The sequence below is a fragment of the Leptodactylus fuscus genome, chromosome 5 (assembly GCF_031893055.1).
Source record: "Leptodactylus fuscus isolate aLepFus1 chromosome 5, aLepFus1.hap2, whole genome shotgun sequence".
NCBI classification, from domain to species: domain Eukaryota; kingdom Metazoa; phylum Chordata; class Amphibia; order Anura; family Leptodactylidae; genus Leptodactylus; species Leptodactylus fuscus.
The window spans coordinates 115,874,875-115,894,283 of record NC_134269.1 but is presented as its reverse complement, the minus strand read 5'-3'; the positions used below and the strand labels follow the sequence as shown (position 1 = coordinate 115,894,283).

The 19,409-nt window shown below is 42.6% G+C and overlaps 3 protein-coding genes across 5 annotated transcripts in view; 2 read left to right on the top strand and 1 right to left on the bottom strand.

Moving 5' to 3' along the window:
* The window catches only part of RSBN1L (round spermatid basic protein 1 like), a 50,607-nt gene extending 46,896 nt beyond the window's left edge, over positions 1–3,711 (top strand). The window contains exons 7-8 of the mRNA XM_075274098.1: positions 1,210–1,318; positions 2,181–3,711. Of these exons, the coding sequence (XP_075130199.1) occupies positions 1,210–1,318; positions 2,181–2,789 (718 nt within the window). The 3' untranslated portion in view covers positions 2,790–3,711. The remainder of the gene's footprint in view (positions 1–1,209; positions 1,319–2,180) is intronic.
* Positions 3,712–13,196: 9,485 nt separating this feature from the next.
* Positions 13,197–17,064, bottom strand: TMEM60 (transmembrane protein 60). The gene is made up of 2 exons (XM_075276281.1): positions 16,908–17,064; positions 13,197–13,750 (listed from the first exon to the last, which is right to left on the bottom strand). Exon 2 carries the CDS (start codon positions 13,700–13,702, stop codon positions 13,298–13,300), a length of 405 nt encoding a protein of 134 aa, XP_075132382.1. The 5' UTR covers positions 13,703–13,750; positions 16,908–17,064; the 3' UTR covers positions 13,197–13,297.
* Positions 17,065–17,454: 390 nt separating this feature from the next.
* PHTF2 (putative homeodomain transcription factor 2) overlaps positions 17,455–19,409 on the top strand; it is a 78,348-nt gene continuing 76,393 nt past the window's right edge. For all 3 annotated transcript variants that reach the window (XM_075274104.1, XM_075274103.1, XM_075274100.1), the window contains exon 1: positions 17,455–17,610. The gene's annotated coding sequence lies outside the window, so the exon portion shown is untranslated. The remainder of the gene's footprint in view (positions 17,611–19,409) is intronic.

Sequence of the window (19,409 nt, the reverse complement as noted above, 5' to 3'; positions counted from 1 at the left end):
TTTGACTACATGTGGCCTTTCCATTAGCCACACTTGTCCCCTGTACTCAGGATAGTAGATAGGTCTCTGATAGCTGAAACCCCCATGAATCAGGAAAGCTGGTCTCCTGTTTGAAGGGAGAGGAAGATGCATCTGTCTGCTTGCCACTCTATTCAACTAGTATGGTATTAGTGAAGAGAGCCAAGTACAGTCTTTGGTTATCTCTCACAATTCGGTATTTATCTTGGAATACAGTGGGTATGGAAAGTATTCAGACCCCTTTAAAGGGATTCTATTATTAAAACTCAATTTTTCTGCCTACCACATAGGAATAGCCTTAAGAAAGGCTATTCTTCTCCTACCTTTAGATGTCTTTTCCGCACCGCCGCTCAGTATAAACCCCAGTTTTCGTCGGTATGCAAATGAGTTCACTCGCAGCACTGGGGCGGGCCCTAGTGCTCTAACAGCACTGGGGGCGTCCTCAATGCTGCGAGAGGACTGTCTAGCACTGCCTCCATCTTCTTCAGGAACGAGTCTTCTTCCGGCGGTGGCTTCAAACTTCTAGGCCTCAGGCAGCCAACTGCACATGCCTGCTGGCCACAAGAAAATGGCCGCTTACAACACTGTGTAAGCGGCCATTTTCTTGTGGCCGGCGGGCATGCGCAGTCGGCTTTACCCGAGGCGTAGAAGTTTGAAGCCAATCCCCGGAAGAAGACGCGTTCCTGAAGAAGATGGAGGTGGCGCTGGAGAGTTCTCTCACAGCATTGGGGACGCCACCAGTGCTGTTTGAGCACTGGGACCCGCCCCCAGTGCTGCGTGATAACTAATTTGCATACTGATGAAAACCGGATTATATACCGAATGGCAGCGCGGAGAAGACATCTAAAGGTAGGAGAAGAATAGCCTTTCTTAAGGCTATTCCTACGTGGTAGGCAGAAAAAAAATTAGTTTTAATGATAGGATCCCTTTAAATTTTTCATTCTTTGTTTCATTGCAGCCATTTGCTAAAAGCAAAAAAAAAAAAAAAAAGTTCATTTTATATCTCATTAATGTACACTTAGCACCCCATCTTGACAGAAAAAAACAGAAATATATATGTAGCCCGGAGTCATACAGTGCTCCCAGATTATTGGCTGTTTGGGAACATTTTCTGCTGGCACAGATACGACGTAATGTTATGTGTAGAGAATGTGCTGCTGTTGTAATGTATTTTCTTCATCCACAAAATAGGAATGAACAGCCTCGGATAACCAAAGATGTAATATGTTTCCACGCTGAAGACTTCTTAGAGGTGGTACAAAGATTACAACTAGACTTGCATGAACCCCCACTGTCCCAGGTAGGCTATTCCCTTGGTGCTGTTTTTTTTTTTTTTTCTTTCCTGAATGTTATTGTTTGTTGTTAATGTGTTTTTGGTGTTTTGTATTGAAAAGTTCCTTTTTGTAACCTGAATTGCACTCCCATGAAGCCCCTTGATTGTTCTTTTATCATTTACAACTCAGAAGGTGATTTATTAAGAATATATGATCTTCCTGGAGGTGCAGAGTGCCATCCAATAGAAAAGTTGAAGATCCTAACATTAAGGCAACCTTCTAATTCTTTATAAAATGTAATGCAACACAGGGAATGTATAGTTACTTTTTAGTCCGTCTACCACTGATCCACTGCTTCTCAGACTACCCTAGCTCTTGGTCACCACGACTGATGAAAGAGAAGATCTATCTCACAAGTGGTGGTCAGATTCCACCTAAAGATTTTTTTATTGGTGTTAACATGACTGTTTAAACTACATGACCACACCAGACTTTTCAAACTCATGCATGGCCATTCACTAAACACAGTTATACTGGGCTGCCAATGCAGTGAACTAAGGATTATTATGCCATTGTGTTAAGGTTGGTTGTATAAATTTAATTGAAAGTGTTGAATAAATAGGACATGTTAGAGTAAGATAGGTCATACATTTATTAAGTCTAGAAAACCCCTCCATCATGTAGAAAGCATGGCCAGAACAAGTACATGCTGTTTTATCTACAAAGGTGACATCAACTCCATGGATTTAGAACAGGCTATCATAAATGCTCTTGTACTGTAGGTCTATTCCATATAGTGTGTCTGTATGATTCAGATTTATCATTGTCTCATGAATTTTCTCACTATATCAATGTATTCACAAACTATTTGCAATGTCTTGATTTCAGTGTGTCCAATGGGTGGATGATGCCAAGCTAAATCAGCTGCGCAGAGAAGGCATACGCTACGCTAGGATTCAGTTATACGATGATGACATCTACTTTATCCCAAGAAATGTTGTGCACCAATTCAAGACGGTGTCAGCTGTGTGCAGCCTTGCTTGGCATATCCGACTCAAGATGTATCATCCAGAAGTGGCTCAAAACAACAGTAATTTAGAAGAAAAGCCTGAAGAAAGTGAGATCAAACCAGATGTTGGGAGAGAAGACAATACATTCTGTGCAGCAAGCACATTTACCTCTCATGTACAGTGTTCTGACATTTGGCAGCTGAAGGACCTAGAGCAAAAAACCCAGCAAGTACAACGGGAGCCGGTGTCACCCCACCAAATTAATGATGCTTTTGGCAATATTACACTTCCACCTGTTTCCACCGCAGCCACAGAATGTGTGACCTATACAGTGAAGACTGATCATGTAAAGGACATCCAAGGCAAGAACGGGAGGGAGTCCATCTTGGGACTGATAAATACGGACTCTCTAGAAACTAAAGATGACACGCGGCAACCTATATCTACAAACCCAATTGTGCGGACAGAAGAGGAACCTCTGTGCTAAAATCTGTATATAGAGTTTATTTTCCTTTCTATTCTACATGACGTAATAATATTAATAATAATAATGTAAAGATTGGTAAATCATGGGACAAGCTGCGGCTTGCTCTGTAGTCTGTTACTGAATATAGTTATGTAGCGATGTAACATTCCTCAGTGCCTGTCCATAACTGTGAACTATCAAAGCACTTCGGGCCAGATGCACTGTAAACACTGCAGGTTTAACATAAAGTCTCTCTAAGGTTTTGAGTTTTAGGTTCTAGGATAGAGCTGACATTAACATATATATTTTTTGTAAGATGAGCCAGAATTCTTTTTGACAATTCCCGGCTTTTCCATAGAGCTTATTTATATCAATTTTTCATTTTAAAGGTGTCAGCACTGTAGTGTAAATAGCTTTTTTAAATCTTTTTAGTGTGATTTATACTGAAATGTGAACCACCTAATAAAGGTTCATTACAATGCATTTGGTTTTATTTGCCGACATGGTCTGGGATGGCTCCGCTTGTGGGATTAATGTCATCATTTCCAGTTCTTCCTTCACAATGGTAGGATAATCCTTGTACAGAATACACAAACTATATCTGCACCTTTTACTATTATGCAAGTTCATTTCTTGATAATACAACAGCAGCTGGATTGCTTAAAATCTTTATTTCTATTATGATGATGGATGTAGTTCTTGATCACCCACCACTTTTTATATCTTGCAAATTTCTCAAATCCCTGCATTCTAATCTAGACTTAAAGGAGTCTCCCTTTATGGGTATTCAGCATAATGTAAAGGGGAGTCTTCTGACATTGATGGAGTCTGCGCATGCTATAGAATACCTGTGCTCTTCACTGCAGCAAACTGTTATTTATTACTGGGAATCTGTAATATTCTGCTAGAATAAGGACTGAACACACTCTTAACATACACAGAGAGTTGTAGAGATAGTGGTTGCTGTACAGACTCTCATCCTCAACACTCACAAGGGTCAACTTGACTCAGTGGTTAGTACTGTTGCCTTGCAGCACTAGGGTGCTAGATACAAATGCAACCAAGGACAACATTTACATGGAGTTTGTATGTTCTTCTCCCCATGTTTCTGTAGGTTTCCTCCCACACAACCTAAAATATACAGGTAGGTAAATTGCCTTTCCACAGACTCCAACATGTATCTATGAGGGGGCATTAACACTTGCGCCTGCTGTCTGCCCCCGTGATTCTGCTGAAATTGCACAAAAACAGCTTGGGGATAGCTTGTATATGGTCAGCTTAAAAAAAACATTCATTTCAATGGGTTTTTAAAGTAAACTACAGGTGTACGTATGGAGCCTCTCCGCTGTCCGACTTTGTGTCCGTACAAAAAAAAAACCTGTTTCACGGCAGAGAGGCTGCATATAAGATGCCTGTGGTTTACTTTGAAAACCCATTGAAAAGAATGGGTTTTTAAACTGACTGTAGGAAAGCTGTCCCCAAGCTGTTTTAGTGCAACTTTGGCAGAATCACAGCAGGCGTACAGCAGGCACATGTGTGAATGCCCCCTCCCCTGTCAGAAGATCAGGTTAGCTAATATTTGTAAAGACAACAGATCCTTTATGTCATGACTGCATTGCTATTTATTATTCTGCCAGACTGATTTCTCAAGAAGATGGCCATATGGTAGAGAAGAAGCAGCAGGCCAGATTGTAGAACTGCATGGTAGCCCCGTGAGAACACTCATATTGTCCTAAGGATAGGCTATATCAGTATTGTATTTTCGGAAAACCCTTTTAAGGCCGGGGCTCCAAGGGCCGGAAAAGCCGAGGGAAAAATCGCAGCATTTTACAGTAATTGCAAAGTGGATGGGATTCATGCTAATCCCATGCCCACTTTGCGATTAAAACTGCAGAGCGAATACGCTGCGATTTCTAAAACTGGCACGATTTTGGAAATTGCAGCATGTCAATTATATCTACAGAAACGCCGGTGGCTTTCCTGTAGATATAATGGCGACAGAAAGTCCGTGGAGGAAAACTCTGTGACCTTTCTGTTCAAAGCTCTGCGGAAGAATCACGATGCACTCCCGACGCGGTTTTTTCCTGCAGCGCTTTAGCACTGCGTATCGTCTCGTGGGGCCTTAGCCTAAAAGATGAATATTGATGCCTCCACACTTTTGAAAGCGTGACTGTTTTGATACAGACATCTGTAAATGCCTAAAGACTGTTAGTATAATAGGCACAAAGGACCATCTAACATGAGATCTGCGGGGATGTAAAGCAATCACTTGTTACGACATGCAAGGACCTCTTTGAGAGGAGACACTGTTTACTGGGCATTTCTTGACTCCTTAGTGATGCCAATCTTGTGGCTCCTTCGATGGACATGGGCACTGATCTCCAGTCCGGTGGCTGAACCAAATAGTCTTACTCCTCTTTGGCATTTCATCGATGTCTATCTAAGATGCCATTCTTTTGACAGCACACTTTTTATCATAACTAGAGAAAAAAACCCGGTCCAATTTAGTATAATAAGATCATGTTAGTCATATGTATAACTCCTTTAAGATACTTGCTTACAGTTTTTACTCTTGCATATTGAACTAGAATGTGATTTGTTACTGTGGCCAACTCAAATGCTATGGGGTGCCTCCGATATTTTTGTATTACAATATGAAATCCATGACTCATCTGTATTACGCAGACGTGCGGGATCATTGTCTGGTTAATAAAGGGGGGCACAAGAATGGGAACCACTCTACTTATAGGGGTTTAAGGCAGAACACTCATTTTATGTGGAGGGGGGATTACTGTTGTATTCTTGTATTACTCCACAAAAATTATTTGTCATTATAATCTCCGACCTGAAGAGAATCAGATGTATTTACAAGGTCTCAAAGTAGAAACATTTGTGTCCTTTATCGTCTTTGCACATACTGCCTAGAATAGTGAGACCGAAATGCTTGTCTGACTCTTAAATAATAGGTTTATGTAGTGATGGATTTGATAACCTTGGATCTGATTGATCTTCCTGTTTACTTTGCTGACAAATAAAATACTATATTGAAGGCAAAAATCAATGGTGAGCTCTTTTGACATGACTTATACTTGCCAAAAGATCACATTGGTGAAGGGCCGAGTGCTTGGACTCTTTTTCAGTAGAGATGGGTATGCACGTGTTAAACTCAATGGGAAGTATTAAACCATCTCACTTGTTCCTTTACTGTACTATAAGTCACAGGCATAGTTTAACCTTTTCGCTGCCAGGGGTCTTCGGATATTTTGAACCTCTTGTAGGCCGGGCAGTTTTCACAGTTTTGAAATTAAGAAATAAAACAGAAATTGCAACATTAAAAGATTATACTCCCCCCCCCCCCCCCCCCCCAGCTTATATATTTTCTGACAGACCTTCGACATTGTCAAAATGCCACTTGGTACTGTATACAGGCATCTTCAGGCAATGTAAAGAATTCACACATGCCACACATTTATATTTACAGATGCAAACAACCAATGTTATGCATACAAATTAAATAGGGGGTTACATAAGAATATAATTTTCCATCCCCCTATAAAAACTGTAAAGAATAATTATAATCGCTATACCTAATTAACGTGATAACTAGGGCCGGTTTCAGATCGGCGTAACGTGACTGCTTTAATGCTCACATATTATGGACACAATCTCTGAAGTTCCTGGGATTCATCATTACTGGTGTTAGTCATAATTCTGGATTTGTTGACCTACTGGAAGTCCAGGTGTTTCGTTTATGCTGTGGGTGCACAAAAAAACCCCAAAAAAACACACCCACTATTATATCCATCTGAAAGTTGCAAAAGCCTGGGATTATTTATGGTGACGTTCAATGGGTGAAAATGTGTTTTCTGACTGATGGAGCTTTTCCGCCTGTCAAAAGTGTGTTTATACATTAATGTTTAGTGATAGTTACTGCTATTATTTTACCGTGTAACACATCGTCAGACAGGTGGTTGGCGTATTGGTATACTCTATAAATATCAGGTGTGGGGAGGAACAAATGTAAACTTTAGTGATGACTTTGTCTAAGTATTTGATGCAACTCTTTTGGTGCTGCAGTCTGGACAATGGTAACAGTCTGGGTCACAGTACCAATAAACTTCCTGGTTCTGTTCAGAGGGGTATTACATAAGAATACCCCCCTGAACCTAATCAGAGGGATATTACTCCTCTGCCCCTCCTCCTCCATGCTGCCTAAGTGAGGCTTGAGGGGAGGACACTTTAGAGCCTGATATCTCAGGATCTTTTAGGGCTATGAAGATGATCTTTGAATTCATTGAAATGAGTACAAAAATGATAAAATTCTCAGTTTCTTTAATTGATAGAGAAGGTCCCCTATCTTGCTCCGCATTATCAGGACAGAAGGCACCTAGATAAAACTCTGATATCATCTGACTGCATTCCTCATATCCCCCTCCAGGCATGAGGCCTAAGGCTAACTTCATATTTGTTTGATTTCTAATTTTGTTAATTATAGAACAAAATAAGTGGAATCCTCACCGGGATTGATGGTTGTATAACAGACAGAAACCAATCCTGATGGAACTCGTGTACTATGATGGGGTCAGTTGAATTTCCATTATGGTGTCTGTCATTCTGCTGGATGAAATTGTAGAGTATCTGGTGCTACTTTGTCCATGAACCTAACCTTTAGCAATCAATACTCTTCCTGACTCCTTGATACTTATCACACTTGGCTGACCAGTGCATGTGTACCAAATGGGAGAGGGGAGGAAACTGGCAGTGGCTTATTCTCCAGAGAGGAGGAAAAAAAAAAAAAAAGATTGGGCATTAAAAACCTGATGGCCGAGTCCTTCTCTATCTCCACATCTGTCATCAGCAAAGAGTGGTGAGGCCCCCAGACACTTAATGGAAGGTCACCTCCTAAATCCTCTAGTCAAGCACCATTGTTACAAAGCATTGGGAATACTTATATTCTATTTTGTGCTTATACTTAGCTTGGTTATAACAGTTTGTGATAAAAACCATAAGCAACTACCACTTCAACTGAATCAAACCTGTCGTAACCAGGATAACTATAGCTATGATTTGAGCTAAAACTAGAATTACTTCAAGGCTTAGACACCTTACAATGAATTATGCCTGTTACTTTTCAAATCCCCCTGCACTGACCCCATGATCTCCTGCCAGTCTCTGCTTACAATGCTTCAGCCATAATGTATTGTCTCCACATGGTGACTGCACCAACCAATCACTGACTTTAGTTGTGCCATTTTACCTGAATAACCTCTTCAACCTCAGATCAATGTTGTCAGATTTCTTAGACCTATAAAGAACGAAGGTCATTTCACAGGATTCCCTGCCATCTGAGCTTTAGTAGAGCTCAAATTGAAATATGCAGTGTTTAGTTATTTTAATTGCTTCCAATTAAAAATTGTCATTGTAAACTATCACCAGAACACAGGATCTGTATATTGGATCTCTACCATAATGACCATCACTGCTGCCAAACAGATCCCACAATTTAAAGAAAAACTTTCATCATCTCCACCAATTCAACTACTTCGTAGCAGTGACTAGGTGTTGCTTCACTGATTCCAGCACAGTTGGAATTTTCTCTAGCTCCTACCATTCCCATGTAACTAGTACAGTTAGTTTTGGTACCTGATGTGTTATTTAAGCTCTGTAATGTCCGAAGGGATATTCAGATCTCCAATCAGTGGCAGCCAGTGCCAGAGCAAAAATTATACCCCTTGTCTGCTCTTGCCTGACACCGCCCTCCTGACAGTACAGAGTCTAAATAGCATCTCAGGGCATAAAACATACAACCTTAATTGCTCAGGAAGGGTGGTGGCTAGAGAAAAAATTCAGTGCTGGAATCTGTGAAGCAGCACCTATTAAATGATGTAAAGAACTGCACTTGTTGGAAGTGATAAAAAGGTCCTCTTTAAAGGGGTTTCCGCCCCCCCCCCCCCCAATTTTTTTTTGCAAAAAAAAGGTCTGCTAGTGCTATTAATAGGTTTATAAGTGCAACCAAATACCTATAGCAATGTTTTGAACGATTTATGGGGTTCTCTGTGAGCTCCTAGCATCCTCTGCATTTGTTTACGTCCCTATCTTCCTATGGTTTGTTTCCTACAAGTTCCATGATGCCTCACTTCTCCTCACCTCCTCTCTCTTCCTCACTGACCCCCTCCCTTTCTCACACTCCCCATCCCTGTTTCCCTAGCTAGCCCACCCACTATATCATCAACAACTTTCTTTAGACTCCTATTTCTCTCTCAATACACCTCCCTCTCTCATTCACTCACTGACCCCTCTCTTTTTCACACACTTTCCCTCCCTGTTTCCTGGAGGAGACTGCTGGCTATTGCTCATGTACATAATGATTGCGCAAGCCAGCAGATCCCCCAGCCTTCCCTCTCATGCCGGCGTTCGAAGAGGTGGTTCTTCATAGAGCCAGGCGGTATGTCACAGCTCCACTCCGGTCTGGAAATGAAGAGAAGACAGGTAAGTATAGTGTGTGGCTTCCCAGCACTAATGCGCATGTGTGTGGGGTTCGCACACGGAAGAGGAAAGATGAGGATGATACGACAACCCTGGTCTACAGGAACAGATAAGTACAAAGGGACTAGAAGGGGGCGAGGCCTTTTTCCTGATGTAACGGGTCAGGATATGGATTATACTGATGACCCATTACATCAGCGGAAAGGTTAAAAATGTAATGTATGTAGAGCACATGACCTACATATATTACTGTCTAAATATACTATACAAACATATATTAGAAAGTTGGGAGGGCTTAGTATAAAAATATTGATTTATACTGGACAACCCCTTTAAGATGTCCACAGAAATGGCCAAAAGTTTGCCTTTTCATTGTGGGGAAAAAAATCTTTCAGGTTCACTTGACAAATCTAACCGTGTTGCTGGTTTAATATGCATAACCTGAGTGACAAATTCCCTTTAAATGTTCATCATACACTGTTTATCCTATATGTATGGCTAGCTTAAAGTCAGGTTCTGCTGAGATGCATCTGGTTTATGTCCATTGCAGTTGTGCCAGCAGCAGCCTATATCTGATAGTAAAACAATAGATTTGGCTATGTTATAGCACATCCATGGACTCAAATAGGACAGATACTGTACATGTATATTAGAAAAATGTTGTTTCCTATTCTACAAATTAAAAAAAAAACAACTACTAAATAAACCTTTAAATCAGATCTGTAGTTGTAGGTATAAAGCATTACAAGGAGATTAATATAACAACGTTTCATTGATAGTGGATTTTTACTTTCTACTTCTAGGCATAAATCTCAGTCATAGATCAATGAATCCAGTGTAGAACCTAATAGAGGGGAGGAGATAGTAGAAATATACATTATAGTGGTGTATGGGTGCTGCTAGAAACAACATGCAGCTTACTTCCAGATGCAGTCATTTAAGGGTCCATTCACACGGAGGAAAATGGGGAGGAATTTGGTGTGGAATTTCAGCGCTGAAAAAAAAAAAAAAAGCCTCCCATTGACTTCAATGGGTTCCTTTTTCTGCTAGGGAGCCAGTCAGTTCTTCTTTCCGGGAGCCGTTTGTTCCGACTCCCGGAAAAAAGAAGCAACATGCTCATTCTTCCCACCTGAAGACACTCCCTCCTCCTGACTAGGCCCATTCATTTGGGCGGGAGTGCTGCGACTGGATGCACTGCACCTGCTTCCGGCTACCCGTATTTCGGACTGGAACCTGAGGCGGCCTCCGCGTCAAATTCCAAAACACCCAATCTGAACCCTACCTAATTCTAGCGATCAGAGGTTTTAGGCTGAGGCTCCATGTTGTGAAAAAGCAGCTTCTTTTGTTGTAGATTTTCCTGAGCAGAAGGAAGAAGTATAGGAGCTTCCTAGATAGTTCCCATTCCTGTTGTCACCACCATAGCAAAATCTGCAAAAAAAAACAACAACCTGCTTTTCCACAACATGGGGCATTAGCCTTAAAGGGACTTTCCATACTAAATAGTTAATGACCTACAGCCACTTTTGTCAATATGCAAATGATTTTACAAGGTTGTTGCCTTCTCTCCAAAGTAAGTGGCAATTGCCTTGTTGCTCCAAAAAGCTCCTTTGCATAGACAAAACAAGAATCTTATTAACTGAGGCAGCAATTCACAAGAAGACAGTTTCGATTGGGTGACCCTAACTTATGTGATATGCTGGAAACTGGAGACAGACTCCCTCTTTAATTTAGCAAGCACTACACCCCTTTAACTCTTAGGTTTATTCAAAGTCCTATAGGTCAGCTTCTACCAGTCATGAAGTGATACCTTATCCTAGAAAGAGGTCATCTCTTTATAAGATGGGAAATACATTTGTAAAGTGAAGACAAACTGATTTGACCACTCACACTTTAGACCGAAAAACGTCTTTGTACTGTGGTAGCCAGTGGATAAAAAATTGAGAGTCTTCAGTAGTTGATACCTTTTTTTATGGCTAACTAAAATGAGGCTTCTAGGCCTCTGCCTAATGTAGGTTATCAAAAACTATTCTGACCCCATTGAGAAACAATGTGCATAGGAGTCGTAGACCATGTGCAAAACTACTTTATTAACGTGTGTGTGTGTGTGGGGGGGTATATACATTAGAACAGTAAAGAAAAATGAGTCAATTGTTATTGTTTGCCCACCAAACCTTGAAGGAACTGTTCCCACAATTCTTAGTGACCGAGCATTACACGAGTTGGAGCATGTTACATTGCGGTTCAATTTGTTTTTCCAGTGGCGATAAGGTATACATACATTCACACAATTGTAACTAGAAGTGTCAGGCCATTACTTTCACCATTTTCAATGGAACAGCGTTCTATACTTCTCGTTTGCATACAGGATGCTTTTACTTTATGTATAAATCAAAAGGAAGCTTTAGCAGAGTATAGATATTGTTTATTTAGCAATATTAATATAAAGCAGAGGTTTTGTATTAAAAAAAAAAAAAAAACTGCATAAAGTTTCAAGAAATAAATGTGGTAGAGTAGGAATGTTGCCCTGTACATCTCATGGAATGAATGGTCAATCTTCCAGAGTACAGAACATCACACTAGAATCACTTCCACAGAATACGGGTCTTGTGACTAAAGCAGTGGTTCCATGTATGGCCAACAATCCTTTCACGTCTATGGGTTTGTTCGATAGCTTTATTTACAGGACAAATTGTACTTTTTCGATAGTGGGGATTTAAAAGCACATGAGGAAATCATACATGCATTACCTGTTTTTTTTTTGTTTTTTTTAATGTAAAGTTGAGTTTTGAACTTTTTATTTTTTAAACGTTTTAGTTTCCCGCATGGGGACTTGAACCTATGATCTCTGATAGTACTGCAGCAAATTGCACATAGGGTACCTATGAAGAATGTGCATAACATTGCTCGGTCTCCTGGCTGCCATGGTAACCCCTTGGAACCCACATCTTATTGTGGGGAATCTGAGTGGTGGCAGAGGAAGGGGGCAGGGCTGATCTTGCCAGCCGAGTGCCAAAGGTTATACCGCAAGCTCCACTGAGTCTGGCACAGTTGAGAATTTTTTCCTTAGCCTCCAAGCAATGATTGTAGTTACTTTTGGTTCCTGATATGCCATTTAGACTCTGTACTGTCAGGTGGGCGGTGTCAGACAGGTGGTGTGATTATGTGCCCCAATCTGAGGTGAACAGTGTCGGAGCGCAGATCCACACCGACAGGGGTAGGCAACCTTCGGATTTCCAGCTGCTGTAAAACTACAACTCCCAGCATGCATACTTGCTCTGCTGTTCTTGGAATTGCCATGGAAGTGAATAGAGCATGTTGGAAGTTGTAGTTTCACAGCAGTGGAGTGCCGAAGGTTACTAACCCCTGTTATAGGAGATCCAGGAACTCTAAACTGCAAGGAAAATACATATAGGCATGATGCAGACAAAAAATATCCATGACATCTAAAAAGAGCAAAAATAAGCAAAGTCAGGAAAGCTGCTTGCTGTCTATGAATAATATCCTATCTGAAATCGCATAGGCAGCCAGTAGCAGATACAAACTTTCCTTACATTACTTACATTTAAAGCTGTGTCATTTGCAGAACCTTCAGTCCGTTGCACAGAGAAAGCAGTTTGCAGAGGTGTGGAGGCTATGAGGGGAATCAGCCCCCTCCCCTCTCTGCATTCACAGACAGAACAGACCTTCCTCACTGTGAAGCTGCCTTGCAGTTACAGATGGGATTTTCCTAGCAACAGGGAGTGAACTGCAAATTATCTAAAAGTGAGGAGGATTTTTCAGACAGAAAGCAACAACATTTTTAATTAAAGTGCATTACATTTTGGTCCAAAATCAAATGCTCTATAAATTGAGACATGATGCGAAGACCCAAATGATTAACATAAAATAAAGATATGTTAATTGTAAAAATAAAAAAGGTTTGGAGTTATACGATTAATATATACTTTATTTACATACTGTACAGATCAGGAGACAAGTTATAAAGTGCTGCTCCACAGCAGATTCTGACCCAGAGGAGTTAAACCGTCAGATCATTTTAGCAGTTAGTCACGTCTCACATAGAACACGTTGTACCCAAGTTCAATCAGTCCTCCAATGAGCAAGATCCACAATGGAATAAATACAAGACATAGCCACGGAGTGATGAACTGTTCCAGCAGGGCACACAGGGCAAGACAAAATGCCAATTTCAGAAGCATGGCCGTAAGATACCAAGACTTTTTCTTCATATTTTGAGCTCCATTCCTGGGGTCATAGCCAGATTTACACCGTCCTGCCATTTTTACAATTAACATAACAATTAAAATAGTGTCAAATATCCAGATGGGTATGAAGATGATGAACCAGCTCCATGGGGCCTTCTCATCCAGCTTCAGCACCAGCATGATCAAGAACAGTAAACTGAAGAGCCATGTCAGCAGCACCCTCTGCGCCAGGGACATTCTCATTTAAACTGATTTAAGGGGGTTTCAGAGCCCAGATGAAGAGTTGTATTCCTACACAATGAAGACATACAAATAGAATGTACTTGTTAAGCAGCACATCGAAAGCACCGTTCACATCCATTATACACCTTATAACGTTCTGCCATAACTGTGAAAACTTGAGTCTAAAAGATGTCCAACAGACCCTAACTTGTTATGTGATGCATCAGCGCTATTAATGCCATAAAATTGTTGACAGGGGCTCTGAACAGCAATGGAAACATAGCCTAAATTTCAGGAGCAACTGATGTAGGACTACAGATTTGGGGCTATTCAGATGAGAAATACCGTACATTCCATGTGAAGGCTGCATTTCCCAGACTGGCTGTGGCTCATCTGAGCTGATCTAACAAAATCACTATATGACTAGGGCTACACACCGATTATGGCCACTAGACCCAGCACAAGATCATAGGGTCGCCCCGCGACTGCTTCACTCGTGCTGCAACCACAACTTCATGTCAAACACTGCTTGATTTTTTTGTGACTTGAAGTTGTGGTACCCTAGGGGTTTGCAATGGCATTTCATTCACTAACGAGAGGAAAGGAGTCACAGGACAACCTGGCGATCTTTTGTCACACAAATGAGAATCGCAGCCAAAATCGCCATGCCACGCTTGCCTAAACGTACTTAGTTCAATTCAGGTAAGTCATGTTTGTTCTGGAAAATATGTCATAATCACTGGATTTCTTGGACAAAACATGGATGTTAGCTATGGGCCCAGGTCAGTCTGACGTCTGACTGCTGTGCACGCCAATTGTGTACTTCCTATCATCTAAACACTGTTGTTGTATTTGATTATGTATATATGTGTGTGATTACTATATATTGTGCAGCAGTGCGACCTTCACTCATATCGATGCGATTTTAATTGTTTTTATTGTGTCTCACTTTTTCTTTCTTTTGATAATTATAATAAAATTTATCTATTTATCGGAAACGCTGATTTTTGTGGATATATTCATTATTTGATACAGATACCAAATAGGTCCAATAAAACGTAGGTGGCCAGGTGCCTGCATATACTTTCCAAATACCATGTCTGTAATACTTTTAGATTTATGGCAGACCTGGGGGTTATTTCAACATAACAGCGTGGCCCCTGGTAGTACAGCCCTGCTCTACAAGCTACTGCCTCGTCCAAGCGCCATGCTTTACACTGCGTCTCTGCCTGTTCAGATTTCTGCCATGGGCAAGACAGATGAAAAATACAGCAGCATACTAGTCCACAAGAATAACCCCTTGGAGAATCTTGACTGACAATAAGGACCTCAGCCCCTCCTGAGTGACAATATACTAGAGGACATCAGCCCCTCCTGACTGACAATATACCAGAGGACATCAGCCCCTCCTGACTGACAATATACTAGAGGACATCAGCTCCTCCTGACTGACAATATACTAGAGGACATCAGCCCCTCCTGACAATATACTAGAGGACATCAGCCCCTCCTGACTGACAATATACTAGAGGACATCAGCCCCTCCTGACTGACAATATACTAGAGGACATCAGCCCCTCCTGACTGACAATATACTAGAGGACATCAGCTCCTCCTGACTGACAATATACTAGAGGACATCAGCCCCTCCTGACTGACAATATACTAGAGGACATCAGCCCCTCCTGACTGACAATATACTAGAGGACATCAGCCCCTCCTGACTGACAATATACTAGAGGACCTCAGCCCCTCCTAACTGACAATATACTAGAGGACATCAGCCCCTCCTGACTGACAATATACTAGAGGACATCAGCCCCTCCTGACTGACAATATACTAGAGGACATCAGCCCCTCCTGACTGACAATATACCAGAGGACATCAGCCCCTCCTGACTGACAATATACCAGAGGACATCAGCCTCTCCTGACTGACAATATACTAGAGGACATCAGCCTCTCCTGACTGACAATATACTAGAGGACATCAGCCCCTCCTGACTGACAATATACTAGAGGACATCAGCCCCTCCTGACTGACAATATACTAGAGGACATCAGCCTCTCCTGACTGACAATATACTAGAGGACATCAGCCCCTCCTGACTGACAATATACCAGAGGACATCAGCCTCTCCTGACTGACAATATACTAGAGGACATCAGCCCCTCCTGACTGACAATATACTAGAGGACATCAGCCCCTCCTGACTGACAATATACTAGAGGACATCAGCCCCTCCTGACTGACAGTATACTAGAGGACCTCAGCCCCTCCTGACTGACAATATACCAGAGGACATCAGCCCCTCCTGACTGAGAATATACCAGAGGACATCAGCCCCTCCTGACAATATACTAGAGGACATCAGCCCCTCCTGACTGAGAATATACTAGAGGACATCAGCCCCTCCTGACTGACAATATACTAGAGGACATCAGCCCCTCCTGACTGACAATATACTAGAGGACATCAGCCCCTCCTGACTGACAATATACTAGAGGACATCAGCCCCTCCTGACTGACAATATACTAGAGGACCTCAGCCCCTCCTGACTGACAATATACTAGAGGACCTCAGCCCCTCCTGACTGACAATATACTAGAGGACCTCAGCCCCTCCTGACTGACAATATACTAGAGGACATCAGCCCCTCCTGACTGACAATATACCAGAGGACATCAGCCCCTCCTGACTGACAATATACCAGAGGACATCAGCCCCTCCTGACTGACAATATACTAGAGGACATCAGCCCCTCCTAACTGACAATATACCAGAGGACATCAGCCCCTCCTGACTGACAATATACTAGAGGACATCAGCTCCTCCTGACTGACAGTATACTAGAGGACATCAGCCCCTCCTAACTGACAATATACTAGAGGACATCAGCCCCTCCTGACTGACAATATACTAGAGGACATCAGCCCCTCCTGACTGACAATATACCAGAGGACATCAGCCCCTCCTGACTGACAATATACTAGAGGACATCAGCCCCTCCTGACTGACAATATACTAGAGGACATCAGCCCCTCCTGACTGACAATATACTAGAGGACATCAGCCCCTCCTGACTGACAATATACCAGAGGACATCAGCCCCTCCTGACTGACAATATACTAGAGGACATCAGCCTCTCCTAACTGACAATATACCAGAGGACATCGGCTCCTCCTGACTGACAATATACCGGAGGACATCGGCCTCTCCTCACCAGGGAGCAGCAGCGCAGTGTGGCGGTCATTATGACACCCAGAGACGTAGCATCATGTCCAGCCTGCCATCCAGCAGATACACGGCACTGGTCACCTCCGTTAGCAGCGGCCCAGCAGCAGGCTCGCTTCCTGTTCTCACCTCGTTCACTCATTGGCCCTTCTCAAACAACCCCCGTCCAATGAGCACGCTTTCTGCAGTTGTCTGGGTACGTCAGCTAGCTTGCGGCCATGTTTAGTGATGGAATCATTATTTAACAATAGACGTTACCGAATGACGACGGGTGACACCTTCAGTAGAATAAGGTGGTATACAGTATACATCACATCCTGCTGCCTTCACAAGCTTCAGCTGTTCCCTAATCAAACATGAATGAACGGCAACCTTTTAAAGTAGCTTCTTTGCGCCGTCGCCATATTTGTTTAGGGACCAGCCTTGTCTAGCCATGGCACCAATTGTATGACTGCAGACTATTGCGACCGCCCCGGTGACAGCACGTGACCTACCGGCAGTCTGATAGGGCAATGTGCTGTGACGCTGTAGTCGTTGCCAGGGGCGGCCCGGATAGTGCCTGTAGCCCTGGTGGACTGGCTCGTGCCCAGGGTACCAGGGAGCGCGCCGACCCAGAGCTCATGTTCCGGTAAAATTCAAAGATCTCCGTCCGGTGTCCGCGGCGGGAGGAGGAGGCGGCTCCGGGGCAGCAGGTAATAAGGCAGACTGTAGTGAGGTGGTGCGGGTAAGGGGATACTGGTTTAGGGATGACTGGATGTGTGGTCCTAGTGTGACAGATAACAGCTCCCTGCTCCTGTGCATCGCGGAGTGTCGCGTCTGTCACTGGGACATCTGTCACTATGCTGACAATGTCCGCTCAGAGGTGGAGGTGACACTGTGGTGGCTGCTGCCGCCTCCCGCTGGTGTGAGGGTGACTGCCAGCTGTGTACACAAGGTATGTCCTAGGGAAGAGCTGCACATTGCTGAATGCTACACTGCTATCTATCAGGTATCTAGTAATGTAGCATCTCTGGTCAGTGTATCATGTCCATGACCATCCACTATACACCATATAGGACATAGTGTGCCATTAGTCACATCTGTTCACTTGTAAATTGCAGGGTGAATTTATTATTTCACATTAGACAACTGGTACACATGCCATTCCCTAGCTTTTGTTTTCTCTTACTTTTGCACCTTGATAGACTCTTTCCAGATATGTCTAGAAAAGAGGGTTTGGCAAGTCAAAAAATTCTCCTATATTTTTAAATGGCCTGTCTGCATCAGTTTCTCCCTTCTGTATGATAATGTAATGTAAGCCAGGCTTAGCTGGTGAAAGAAAGTCCCGGTTCTAGCAAGATGTAGCAGATCTATTATACACAGTGGGCTACATTGATAAATTTGGCGCATCGTCTGAAGTGTCTTATGTTCACTCTCTAAATATTAGCATTAGTAATTGTGGGCCAACATGAATAACAAAATTCCATCTTCAGCTCCAGATTATTGTATTCCACCTGTTATATAGGCCCATTACTATGAATTGTCTGAGCAACGTACAGGAACGCGCTCAATAGATACTCCTGATAACTAGAACATGGTCTATTAGTACCTATATATAGTTATCTTGTAATACAGGTGCTATGGCTAACACATATACATGCACATTGTAGGGGTGCATAGCACACTTGCTGTATGACTAATGCATATATCCTTACTCACTGATGTACTGTACTTGCACATGGACACTTGGTGGGACATGATAATTACTTACACCTAGAATTATGAAGCCAGGCAGCCATTCCTTTTGGCATAACACACTTTCCAAGCAGACACCTGTGTTCTGATATACAGTGGAGCAGCAATTTCTGGATAAAGTACTGTATTTAGCTGCCAACAAGTAATTTGGCTGTGAAACATGTGCCAGACTGCCAAAACTGAGCATCAGGTTACTGCCATGGCTCTGCACATGGAGTAATCCTGTTCTACAGGGTTAATCATGGTTTCAACGCCGTTTCTGCTGCTGAAAACACAGCAAGTTAGAGCAAAACACTTCTTTTTCAGTGCACTGAAGAAGTGTTCATTGCTGTCAGTCAATGAAAACAATGGAAGACAGATTCAGGCAACATGTGCACGACCGTGTCTTCTGTGTGCTGCTTGTGCTTCCGTGCCCCAGTGAGCATGGTCTGTAAAAGATTTTTGCTCACAGCGCCATACTATGTATGGACCAGTAAAATACACGGTCGTGTGTATGGGGCCATAGAAATGAATGGGTTAGTGTGCTAACTGTGAAAAACACAAACTAATAAACTGAGTTTTTGCTGCCCCCCCCCCCCCGATACACACACACACACACACACACACACACACACACACACACACACACACACACACACACACACACACACACACACACACACACACACACACACACACACACACACACACACCCACCACCACCACCACCACCACCTAATAAGTCTGTAGGAAAATGCTCATAGTTATGCAGCTAAAA